Raw genomic sequence first — 12,222 nt, 5'->3', positions numbered from 1 at the left:
GAGATGTGAGGAGTGTATGAATGGAAAGATTAATCAGATTATAGCAGAGACACACTTAAACAGGCTGTTCTTTGGATTAGCCACGGTCCTGCCTACCCACTGTCAGAAGAAAAAGTGTGTGAGTGGGAAAAGTGGGAACAAGGGAAAACACACAACATATCATTTCTGATAATCTTGCTTGGCTATGTTTTATCAGACACTTATCACACATGACACACTGGTTTGTTCTTCCCACTGCAGTTCTACGTTTTTATAAATAAAGGTTGTATGCCTTCAAAGGTGAGTATGGTGGCATGGTGATGGATGCAAAACCATCAGGTCTCTACTGTGGGATTTGGGAGTGATTAAGCAGAAAGTACTCTATATACTTTGTCATGAAGAAGTTTCCATTTCCCATGAAGAAGTTCAAAGAGTGCTGTCCTTTATGTGCAGCAAGGCAGCATATGGCAACCAGTGACCATGGCTTTGTCCGATTATTGACACCAGATAGATGCAGAGAGGAGTGTGTGCCACTGTTCGGGGGCCGGAGGACAGCCTAACAGCAACAAAGGGCCAGCTTTAAGCCTGTCTCCTGTGATTTTCCAACTCAGCGAAAAGCTATTGTCACCCAGAAAAAAAGTTAAGTTAAAAAGCTTAGCATGGTATGTGCTAACAACTGCCCGCTGCTTGTGTAATATAAGCAAATACTTTTTGAGCAGTCACAGTCGCCGTTTTTGGTTGGGTTCGCCATCACCGTGTCTCCGATCGTTTAGCGAGTACCGGCTGAATGGTTCAGATTTTAACAAAGTCTTAGAAAACGTTCTTTGAACAAAGAAGACATTTTTAGCACAGTTTTAGTCATGAATTCATTAAACGTCTTTCTTTGATTGACCAACATTTTTTTTATTTTTGATGGAATTGCTTATTCTTATTCTTTTCCATTGCAGGTTTTTTTTAATCTGATAACTTTCCAGCCCTGTTTAATAGTTCAAATGCTGATTTTGCAGAACACAACATGACGACAAACAAAAGACATTTCTCTACTTTGACACATGTTCCTGTTTGGAAATGTGTTTGAAATTTAGATCTTTAGTTAGTTCAATGCCAAAGATCCAGATCAGTTGTCAGTTGAAATTATCTTAATCTACAGCTCTGAAAAATACTTTGTATCTACATGGTTCAAATGTGGGAATGTGTGTGCACCCTCAGTCAAAGGTTTTTTCTGTAAGTCGTAAAACCTGAATCTAAGACTTACTTACACAGTTTGGAAAAAATAATGAGTTTAGTCATTAAAATGAATGTAGCATTCTGGGAAATTAAAATTCTGTTGTTTTGGGGGCTTGTGTTGCACCCTGTGCTTAAACTAACATTTTACAAAAAGAAAAAAAGCTTTATTTAAACAGAGGATAAAATGAAGGCTTTAAGGCAGTGAGTTTTCTAAAAAAAAAAAAAAAAAAAAACACACACACACACACAAACAAAAACACTGAAAATCATGTTTGGACAACCAGAAAACTGGAGTATATGCCATGCCTCCCCCCCCAAATTTCCCAAAAGCCACTAATTGTAGAAAATATGGAAGGGGGCGCCACAGTTTTTACAGATTTATGGTTTGTTTGAAAAAAGAAACCTGAAGAACAAAAGGTGCAAGCTGTGTGTTGATGAGAGCAGAACACACTGCTAATTTTGTGTTTTTAAAACAATAATTTTCTGTTAATGGCAAATTATTATTAATGGGTGATGTTGATCTGTGAAATATATTTAACCCTAAATGAATAATTAACTTCTGTAGGCTTTCTTTCTACTCCATTATTTGAGGCTGACATACATCAGCAGGCCATGACCTCTTTGTGTGATTGTGTGCGTGTGTATGTGTGGCATTGTGTGCTGCATGTCAGTGCTTAATGCAGTCTGCACCCTCAGTGGTCGCTAAATGACATACACACACGCACACACAAGTTTGGGCTAAATCCAAAGCGGCGGTTCTTTCCTGCTATAAATAGCTCCCGTGCTTAAACAACATCTCAAACACAGAAGCTCCGACTTCTGAAGAGTCTAATAGAAAAAAGATGAATTTGCAAACACATTAAGGGCGCAGACATCTACACACTGCCGTGCACACTTGGATTTACATGGACACACAAATCCACACAGAAATGACTCTGGCCTCAGTGGAGGCTAGCTAAGCGGTCTATGATTATGGGGTGTGTCTTTGTCTCATTTAGTGGTTCCACAAGGAGACAGTCTTCTGCTGTGTCAGACAGACACACATGCAAATAGCACTTACTATTACTCAGTGACGAAAAAAACGTCTCAACTTAAGTTTGTTCGACAGCTTTTTGAAGAGAGACTGTAAATAACAGTGTAAGTTGAGTATTTTGGTTTCCAACTCCACCATCTTTCAAGAAGCTGAAGCGAGAGAAGTCATCGCTCGTCACGGCAGCTCAGCGTTTGCCTTGCCGTAAGACTAAATTCACAACCAGAACAACAGAAGAAGACCAAATGTTTTGGATTTCAATCTTCTTTTAATTTGGAAAAATATAGTGTTTTCCCAGTAATAAAAATGACAGGGTTTGTACAAACAACTCTTCTCTTAAATACAACACAGTCACAGTGGTCTCAAGTGCCTAACCCATACATGCATACAAACACACATATTCTGCCAAACGAAAACAATCCAACTTAAATTATTACAAGTTTAACAAAAAATTACCACAACAAAATGGAGCACAAATAATTACATACTTAAATTAAACAAATACATATTTCTTTAGATAGTAAATAAAATAAAAACAAAAAGATCCTAATTGAGGACAGGCAGGGAACTGGAGGACAACTGGGAGTGAGGAGGAGGCGCGAGTGGGCATCAACAATACATCAACACCATTCACCTTTTATGTACACACAAACTCACACACACATGCACACACACACCTCTATAGTGCAATGAGATCTTGGCGTTTAAGACTTTGTTGCCTGACAACAGCATCATCAAGAAGTCAGAAGAACAGACCACACTTTGAACGAAATGATTTCACTGAGCATGTGCAGGAATTTGTATTCAACACCAGATGACTTTCATACTATGCATTTTCTGTTTGCCTTACTTCACACCTTTTTATTTGTTTCCTCTCTTGAACGTTACACAACCTCCAAAAGGTCAGGGGCCAGTATGGCCCAACCAAATCCATGCTGGATTCATCTGTAGTCACTATTGGAGTCTCGGAATTTCTATTGTGGGCTGAGAACCAGCTCAACCACGGCTGCCTTTGTCAGTGCGAGAGATAAAGGTGTTCAGCTGCAGTTCCTCTCCGTAATTTTTAGTGGTCTTATCAGGAAAGCTCCATTCAAGATTCCTTAAAAAGTGATTAGCAGCACCTGATGTTGCTACTACTCCAAATCCTACTCTGCAGCACTGCACAGACTGCTGACTACTCAGTGAGCTTTACTGGATTTAAACAACCTTGTAAAACCACAGAACATAACAGTACTACAACTGTACTTTAAAAGTCCTCAGTACTCTAAAAGTACTTGACTGTTCATTTGATCGGTACTCAACAGTACAACAATATATTTGATCCTTGGTGATGCTCTTCTGCCTTAGAAAGTCTTTTACTTTTATGGGGTTCGATTTATCCGGCGCTGCAGAAGGAAAAAAAAATGATGACGCCTTCCACAGCGGTCGTTTAATGAACTGTCAGTCAGCACCAATTTCTTCAGTGGGATCAAGCACTTATGCAGTTGTTCAGGTGTCTGTACCACTTGCTCAGCAAAAAAAAAAAAAAGCAGTATCCATCTAAGGTAGGAAATATCCAGAATTCACTTGTAGTACTATTGTAGTACTGGGCCCTTGCCAACTAGGTGCTGTCTCTGGGCCGGCTCATCAGCACCTTGGCTCAAAATCCACTGGGAAATACCAGGGAACAGCAGCAAACAGCAGGAGTAAAACCCCCTGGAAACAAGATGAGCTCTACTGCTCAGGTTTGGAGAGTGTGTGGACCGCCATAAGCAGAAGACTTGTATCATACCTGTAAAAAAGAAGAAAAGAAGTTCATATCTTACATGTGCAACTGCTAAAGGAGTGTATATATCCTGCATTTTCGAAATAGATTTATTTGTTTTTGTGCACTCACCTCTGTAGCAATGACACACTCATCTTTCTGGTCCGACATGACGTAGACAGATTGGTATTTGGTGTCAGGGAGACACGAGTACTGACTGTCATCTGGGCTCTCGTCGTTTTCTGACTGGAATTTGATGTCATTTGCTGAGTGGTATTTTAGGTCACTCGCAGAATGACAGCCTAAATCAGTGGATGACTGATATCTTTCTTCGTTGCATCCTGTTGACTCTGTCAGTTGCTTTTCTGATGCATCGCTACTGTAAATAAGAAAAAAAAATCAGTGTGTTTCTCATACACAAAATGTGCTTGGACTGTCAACATATGGGCATGCCCACCCAGTCTCGGGTCATTTTTCCACTGCGTACCTGTTTTGTGTTTTCCTGAATCCCTCTTCAGTGTTGAACTCTTCCAGCATTTCACATTTGGCCTCTGGCTCATTGGGCTCATCCTCTTTGCACAGTGACGGCTCTTCAGACCGAAGCTCGTGCACCAGGTTGTACTCCACACTGGGATATCGAGTCTTGAAGCCATTCTTCTCTGATCCGCTGAGCCCACTGATTCCACTCAAACCAACAAGTGACCCAGCAAGGTCTGAATGGTAATCTACCTTCTTGTTGGTGTTTTTAATTGAAGTGGTCATCATAGCACCCAGTTCTTTATCGCTACGGAGACAATTATTGGTGGTGGTCAGATTATTCATGGTCTCTTGGCTGTCACTGTGGACGCTGTCACTGTGGTGACTGAGCCGGTCCTGCAGTTTGACTCGGACGTAAACCACCAAGACGGAGCAGCTGATCAGGACCACCAGAACAAGGAAGATACCAGCGCATACAGCTGTCCACGGAAAGCCGCCTTCATCTTCCTCATTATCTTCAGAATTTTCGTTTTCTGAGGAAGAATATCGTCGATCTGCAACATCCACAACTGGCTGGGAGCCCCCACTCATCTCCGGTAGGAGGAACTGACAGTTGTGACCCCCGTAGCCTGGCACACAGGCGCACACATAGCGTCCACCGCGCTCATGGCATGTGGCCCCATTGTGGCAGGGATTATGATGGCAGCGGGACACAGGAGAGCTACAATTTTTGCCGGTATAACCTGCAAAGAACAAAATATTCAACCATTAACAACATCCTTTTATTAAAATATCAAAAAATTGTGTTTAGAATGTTGACATACCTGGGGGACAAGTACAACTGTAGTCGTTTCCTCCATCCTGGCATGTCCCACCATTCTGACACGGAAAGGACTGACAGTGTCCAGAAATGCTGCTTCTAACCTCACAGTTTGAACCTATAAATCCTTCTGGGCAGCGACAGAGGTAGGTGTTTACCAGATCCACACATTCTGCACCTGTGAAGACAAGTAGGAAAGATCAGTCTCACTTTATTTTACTTAAGTGATCAGATCCAGTGCAGCAAAACTTACAAACGCAGACACACCATTTAAACAAGGGTTGGAAGAGCAGTGGTCAATCTTCTTCTCACAATTGAAGCCAGCATAGCCCGCTGGGCACTGGCAGAAGTATCCACCCTCAGGGTTGTCTGCACAACGCCCCCCGTTAAAGCAGGGACCATCTGCACAGGTATTGGCACTCAACTCGCAGTTGTTACCATAAAAACCAGGTGGGCAGGCACACTTGTAGCCATTGTCGTTGTCCTTAAATGAAAGCAACATCAACTGTGTTAAACACACGTTTTCTGGTATGACGAAAAACCTAAAACACCTTCTCCGGTGGGGTCCTACTTACAGAGCAGCTGCCTCCATTTCGACACGGATTCCCAGAACATTCACTGACTTGGATCTCACAGCTGGCACCTGTGTATCCAGGCAGGCAGGTGCAAGTATAACTTCCCTGGCCAGTGTTGGTGCAAGTGGCTCCATTCAGACATGGCTTGTGATGTGTGCAGTAGTTCAGATCTGGAAGGACCAACAAAAAGATTTATTAACTAAACAGACTGACCTGAGGAAAAGAGGGATCACAAGCTAGAAAACCCTTACCCTGGTTGCAGAATAGTCCACCCCATCCCTCCTGGCAATTACACTGCCAAGGTTGTTGGCAGGTGCCATGAAGGCAGCCTGGGTAACGGATACAATCATCGCAGTAGCGACCACTGAAGCCCACACGACACCTTTGGAACAGAGCAGGTTGGGTTAATTACAAAACGGAGGACTTAATAATCATGAAGATTCCACTGTCTGCAATTGTACACAGCAGTCCAACTTGTTTTAACTTACTTGCACTCTCCAGGCTTGTCGCAAAAACCATGTTCTTCATCACATCCAGGAAGGCAGATTGCTGCAAAGAGAAAACTGGATGTCAAGATGCATTTCCGCTTATTATCCTCTGTTGGTCTCTTATAAAGGGAAGCTTTTCAAACTGCTCTTTGGGCTTCTGCTGACCTGCCTCTTCTGTTATTTCTCAGCCTGGTTCTTTTTAGGTTTAACCTGTCAGGTCTGATGAATGTTTTTGGGCATTCACAACAACTGAGAGGCTTCTGTCTTCATTGGTGCAACTGTCGATGATAATTCAACTTCCAGCTTGAAAAGCTAAACTGAGAACGAAGGCAGTTTTGGTCACAAAAACAGGAAAACCAGCCAACAAGCTGCCTCTATTAACATGCCTGCTCTCCAACACAAAGATCTCAAACACAAAGCCTCCTTTCTCCCCTTGACTTTGGGTCAGAAGTCTCTTTTCTCAGCCATTGGCCTTTTCCTCCCTTTTTTCTTCCATCCACCTATCCCCTCCCTTTCCCTACATCTCTTCTTCTTCTCCTCTCCTATATTCTCCTTCTTCTGCACTTCTCCTACAGTCTTCTCCTCATCCCCCTCCTCCTTCTCCTCCTCTTCCCCCCAGGGCCAGCTGGTCTGTGTGGAGCTAACTACCAGACAGCTGCTCCATTGTCTCCTCTCACTGAGCAGCTGCCCCCTCCACAACAATACACAACCCCGTTGGGCCAATCACCAGCCCGAGTCATAACAATGCAAGACCCCCACTTGGCCAATCGGGGAGGAGGTTTGGGGCAAGAGGCCCCAGTGGTCTAATGGAAGGCACGCGGCGTGTGAATTACTCAGGAGCCACTGCGGCTCATTAGAATGGAGGCCTCTGGTGCTATGGAATAACTAACTGAAGCCTGTTGCACACGGGTCTGGCATTATGAGGTGGAAAAAGTCTCAAACAATAACAAGAGACAAATGACTGTTGGGAAAATTAACTTTGAGAAATGGTTTGATAGACTGCCTACAAAAAAACCTACCCAAGTCTTTGCTCCTTTACTTTTGACAGCTGAATAACAACATCTTGAAAATGGTAGTGATTTGAGTCTAAGCTGAAATTAATGAAAAAATGCATCCATCACATCAAGCAGTGGGAGGTAAACATCTGCAGCAACTGATAATAACAAATCCCTCGCTTCACTTTATCAATGACATACAAAAAAACTGTCAATTATTAACTTCTGCATCACTAATGTGAAGTTTATTCTTCTTTTCTTTTCTTTTCTTCAAACATACCAAGTGTTAAATCAACAAGTTAAATCAACACTTACGTTCAGTGCAATACTGGCCCTTCCATCCAGAGTTGCATATAATCTCTCCACGCTCGCCACAGGAGAAGTGTCCAAAAGCATCATCTCGGGGCCTGCAGAAGACCGAGCAGCCGTCGCCATAGTAGTGCTCATCACACAGGAAGCGATAGGAGTAACGCAGCTCGGTCCTGTCAGCTGTTTGCATGTCTTTGAACCATTCTTCTCCAACGCTGAGGTGGCGCTGAGTGGTGATCCTGCTGATCAAACGCTCCGGATTTTCTGTTTAAGTAAAAAATAAAGTTTTTGATGTGATTAGTGAAATGGTTTGTCAGCTTCATGAAGTACTCCAATTGTGAAATCTTTTTTCCCTCTTCTACAACAACACTTTCAATTGTACACACATTTTCAGAGCTTTTTTTCATATTAATAAAGCATCTTTTTATAAGCAAACTTAACAAGTGCCTCAACCTGTAAAATAATTTCTGTTTGATGAGTGACATGAGCAAATCCCATCATATTACCTTCTATATTTGTTACTCTTACATTTGTTTAAAACATGTAGGATGAAATGCTTGGACCTGAATTGAGATTTCAAAAGTTTCCAAACCCCTTTCATGAAACTTTAATTTAAAAGAAACATAGTCAGCATTGTATAGTTATCACTGAGTGAATAAAAAGCCCCCAGACAAGAAAGAAAGCCACCATTAGCCTTCCTGTCTGTCTTTGAGTTACAAAGCTGCCTTCACTGGCTGTCACCCACCTGTTGTCAGGTCGTCCAGGGAGTCAGTATGGAGAGCTTCAATGATCAGTGAAAATGTCCCCTGAGGAGAGACCAGAGAGAGTCAACAGCTGCTCAGCCTGGAGGCCTCCCTCCCTCTGCAGAGCACCAGAGGGCCATTAGGAGGCCTGGCAATAAACTTCACGGCCTAATTCACGTGTTGATTAGAGGCCTAATAAGGCCGGCTACCTGCTCCTTCTTCACACCCCTGCTACTATCACATTTTGACACCACTGTTAAGCTAAAATGAGGAGGAATTTCACACTGTGCTGGATATGATGTGCCACCTCAGAGGATGTTATATTTCCCACCAGGGCTGGTTGGGGGACAAAATCGTTTGGTGAACCCCCCCCCCCCCCCCTCCCCTCGCTCTCTCTCTCACACACACACACCCTCCTCCCCTCCCCATTTTATCCTACCAAAGAGCATAGAAATACTACAATAGCCTCTCTCACACAGTGCTGACAAAGACCTTCACAAGTGTTGAGTTTGGGAGCATCTGTTGCATTTAGTACTCGTCACAGCAAATATGCCCCACTGGAATGAAACCACTAAAACGTCACTGTCTGCCCATGGTTTCAATTATTCCCTGTATGGTACTACAAAACCTGACTCTACATATAATGTCCGACATGAACCCCATCAGGAAATGTCACGTTTACTCCATGGAGGTACTCACTGGCCATGTGAAGCCGAAGGGAAAGCGGATTGGGTTGGTGAAGCTGTCTGCATTGGTTTCTGGCACCTGGAAGGAGTTGGAGCCCAGGACAGGGGTCACAGCTCCGCCGTAGGTGCAGGGGGGCTCAGGGGAGACGTTGGCCTGATAATGCTTTAGACAGACCCGAAAGAAGGTCTTGCACTCGCACTGCTGGTGGCCCTGCGGATGCGCAGAGCCAACCGGGCAGCAGTTTGCGTTCCCTGATATCCCCTTCTTATTGAGAAACTCCTGCAGCTTTAGCTCAAAAACACCAGAGCACAAAACCTGGAACACAAAATTCATTCATTGAAATTAATAGATAATATTTTTTGTCATCTACATATTTTGCTTTTAAGTAACTTGTTTCATTTGATGTAACCAAAACGAATGCGTAAAAATCTCGACTGAGATCGATTTTATTGGACATACCTGACAGGTGAACAGGGCGAGAATGACAACCAGGAGCAGACAGAGGCGTCCCATTGTAATGACAGCCCTTCAACAAGCAGTGAAAGCTCCGCGGATCCAAGCAGCAGAAGTCAAACACTCATGGAGAAAGTTTTGAAAGCTCTCCGCTGCGCCACAGCCAAAGTGGTTTTTTTTAACGTGCTGGGGTTTTCTCGTGGTGGCGCGTCAGTGGAGTGAAACTTTAGCCACTCTTGTTCTCCAGTGAAGAACCGTTAGTTTTTTGTGGCAGAGACTCAGAGAGGATGAAAGATACAGAGTGAAGTAATCCCCAGATGAAAGATCCCTCCTGAAAGCGTCAGAGAAATTCCGGGTGGAAATGTAACTGATAATTCCTCTTAGTCGGTTCAGAAACACGTTCCGGCTTGTGGCCTTGATTATTTTTCCAATTGATTGCTCGTGACAGGATGACCCTGAACGCAAATGTCCGTCTCTCTCTGACTGTCCTGATCAGTGCGTAAGTCTGATAGGTCTCCTGCCCTGTTCATGGTTTTATACCGGGCCAGCAGGCAAAGGGTAATAAGATGCAAATGAGTCCCTCTGCTCCTCTTCTTCCCCTCCCTCCACCACGACAAGTCCGCCCCGGGGCCATCACAAAGAAAGAGGAGGGGGATTGGGGTATGCAAAACTTTCTAAAACCCGCCCCTCCTCACGTTTCTTTCAAGGGGAGACAGACCAAATGGCTAGTGAGCTGTTAAATGTGCAACAACCCTTGATGCCTCCCTCCTCCACAACACGCTGAGTCCATCTACATTCCGACGAATTCTTGAACTCACCTCACGAAATCCCGCTTTATCAAGATGTTGTTAATCCCACTCAGAAGATGGGGCATCTCGCTTTGGGAGAAACGAGCTTTGCCTGGCCTGCGCCTGGCACGGTCAGCCGGCGTGCCACCCGTCCCAACTGTGCTGACGACCATCTGCTCCATTGCATTCCTATGCTGTTACCCCTGCCCGGGCTTTCACAAGCTCACAACCCCAAAACAAGTCGATTTGCTCTCATTACAGAAGATGTCATCATTATTCATTGGCATGAGAGTTGATTCCCTTCTTTCAGCGCATGCATGGTTTCTCAAACTTTCTGGTTAGTTTTTTTTTTATTTAAAATATCATTACTGAAATATTTTTACATAGACTTTGTTTCCTTTGTTGTGATACAGTTGAGGACAACAGCCTCAGAGGCGAAGAAGGCTAAATCCGAACAGTGCGTAAAATACGCAGCATCCGCTGTTTACCAAACCAAGATCATTTTTCTCCACACTTATGTGTAGACTTTTTCCCTAACTTTGCTGGATGCAGGACGGTGGGGGGAGACTTGGTGGTGTGTCACTCGCGTGGCTGTCATTACAGGACTTTGTGAAGAGAAGCAGGGGGAGGACGAGGAAGAGGGGGGTTACAGAGGGAGGAAGGTTTTTTCTCTTTGTGCTTTCAGCTGTATGGTAATTGGGCCTGCAGCACCTGCTCTCCCACAATAATAAAACACCAGAGAGATAGAGCAGAGGGACAGAGCAGGAAAACATTGCAAATCGCATAAACAATACTCTTAACATGTTTATCATTATTATACATTACATAAACCCAAATTAAACGGAGTTGTCATTAAGCAACTGCGACAACACGACAAGTGGTTGAAAGTATGTTTTTGGCCAAATGAATCTGTTATATGAACATACTAAATGATTTGTTTTGGTTATGAGTGAATCAAAAGATTTCTGAATATCGGTCACCATAAAAGGTTTTACTTAGCTTATTTTTGACTGAAAAGCAACTAAATGTGTCATTAAAATTTGGTAAAACACTTAAAAACAGGAACACGTATATGCAGCTATTGTATAGATTATGTTTCCTAAAAATTAATAGGACTTTTCATTATGGCTGTCAATAATATAAGGTTTTAGAGACCAAAATTACTGCTGGAAACTTAATTTTAGCATCCCGAAAATGACATTTATAAATAAAAACTCAAAAAAAGTTATTTATAATATGCCCAAACAATGTTGTGGAATGTGTGATTATGTGGCTTGGCATCTCTCAAAAAGGAAATGAAAGGCTGAGAAGAGAGCTGCTGATTGGATGGAACAGTTAATTGGGTTTGTCAGTGAGCTGAGCCTTTACAGCACATTGCAGCCGACCCGAAAAAGCTTTTTTTCTCTGAATTATTTCCCTATTAATGTGTTGGCACAGCAGCAGAGCGCGCTGAAGAACAAATGTCCTGCAGCAGCCATGAGCACGCACACATGCAATGGAATGGAGGGCTTGATTAACATCTCTAATTGAAGGTGCTCCCTCTCTAAGCATTTTGGCCTGCTGGTGTCCACAAACAAGGACCTCATTCACAGAGCTCATCTAATATATGGAGAACTTTGAGCCTGCCATACCAACACACAACAGCAGCTGCAAGATTGCTGTGCGACAGTCCCCAAATATGCATATCTCAATGACCATGTTTTGCTATTCCCTCTTGGCCAGAGGCTGTCTTTATGCAGTTGGGTGTCCGTAAAGTGCTGTTTACATTCACTGCAGCTGATGCAAAGGTCTTTACACCTTTAGTACTAAAGAGTTGCAAATACCTGTGTGTGTTCAGCTGCCGGACATTTCTCTTTTTATTTTTAACCTGTTGATTTGTCAACACGAAAAATTTAATATCAGGTCTG

The 12,222-nt window shown here is 43.3% G+C and overlaps 1 protein-coding gene across 2 annotated transcripts; it reads right to left on the bottom strand.

Moving 5' to 3' along the window:
- Positions 1 to 2,484: 2,484 nt before the first annotated feature.
- On the bottom strand, positions 2,485 to 10,051 carry dldh (dihydrolipoamide dehydrogenase). 2 transcript variants are annotated; one of them, XM_011492257.4, is made up of 12 exons: positions 9,534 to 10,051; positions 9,087 to 9,389; positions 8,390 to 8,450; positions 7,651 to 7,908; positions 6,341 to 6,401; positions 6,104 to 6,234; positions 5,853 to 6,022; positions 5,545 to 5,761; positions 5,282 to 5,455; positions 4,468 to 5,200; positions 4,113 to 4,359; positions 2,485 to 4,007 (listed from the first exon to the last, which is right to left on the bottom strand). In XM_011492257.4, the coding sequence occupies exons 1-12, from the start codon at positions 9,585 to 9,587 to the stop codon at positions 4,002 to 4,004; spliced, it is 2,415 nt and encodes an 804-aa protein (XP_011490559.1). In that variant the 5' UTR covers positions 9,588 to 10,051; the 3' UTR covers positions 2,485 to 4,001. The 2 variants fall into 2 exon arrangements, with proteins under 2 accessions (XP_011490559.1, XP_011490563.1); XM_011492261.4 differs by having other exon boundaries at positions 4,113 to 4,356.
- Between the last annotated feature and the right edge of the window lie 2,171 nt (positions 10,052 to 12,222).

This window comes from Oryzias latipes, chromosome 3 (genome assembly GCF_053564925.1).
Source record: "Oryzias latipes strain Hd-rR chromosome 3, Olatipes_Hd-rR_3.1".
NCBI lineage: Eukaryota > Metazoa > Chordata > Actinopteri > Beloniformes > Adrianichthyidae > Oryzias > Oryzias latipes.
The sequence above is the reverse complement of the archived record's forward strand: the minus strand, read 5'-3'. Positions and strand labels throughout refer to the sequence as shown.

Bases quoted from the DNA above. Each gene is read 5' to 3' on its own strand.
- dldh (XM_011492257.4), bottom strand. From the start codon at position 9,587: ATGGGACGCCTCTGTCTGCTCCTGGTTGTCATTCTCGCCCTGTTCACC. The intron at 7,909-8,389 runs GTGGGTGACAGC...TTACTTAAACAG, and splicing joins CCTGGACGACCTGACAACAG to AAAATCCGGAGCGTTTGATC. The intron at 5,201-5,281 runs GTATGTCAACAT...TGTTCTTTGCAG, and splicing joins CAGTTGTACTTGTCCCCCAG to GTTATACCGGCAAAAATTGT.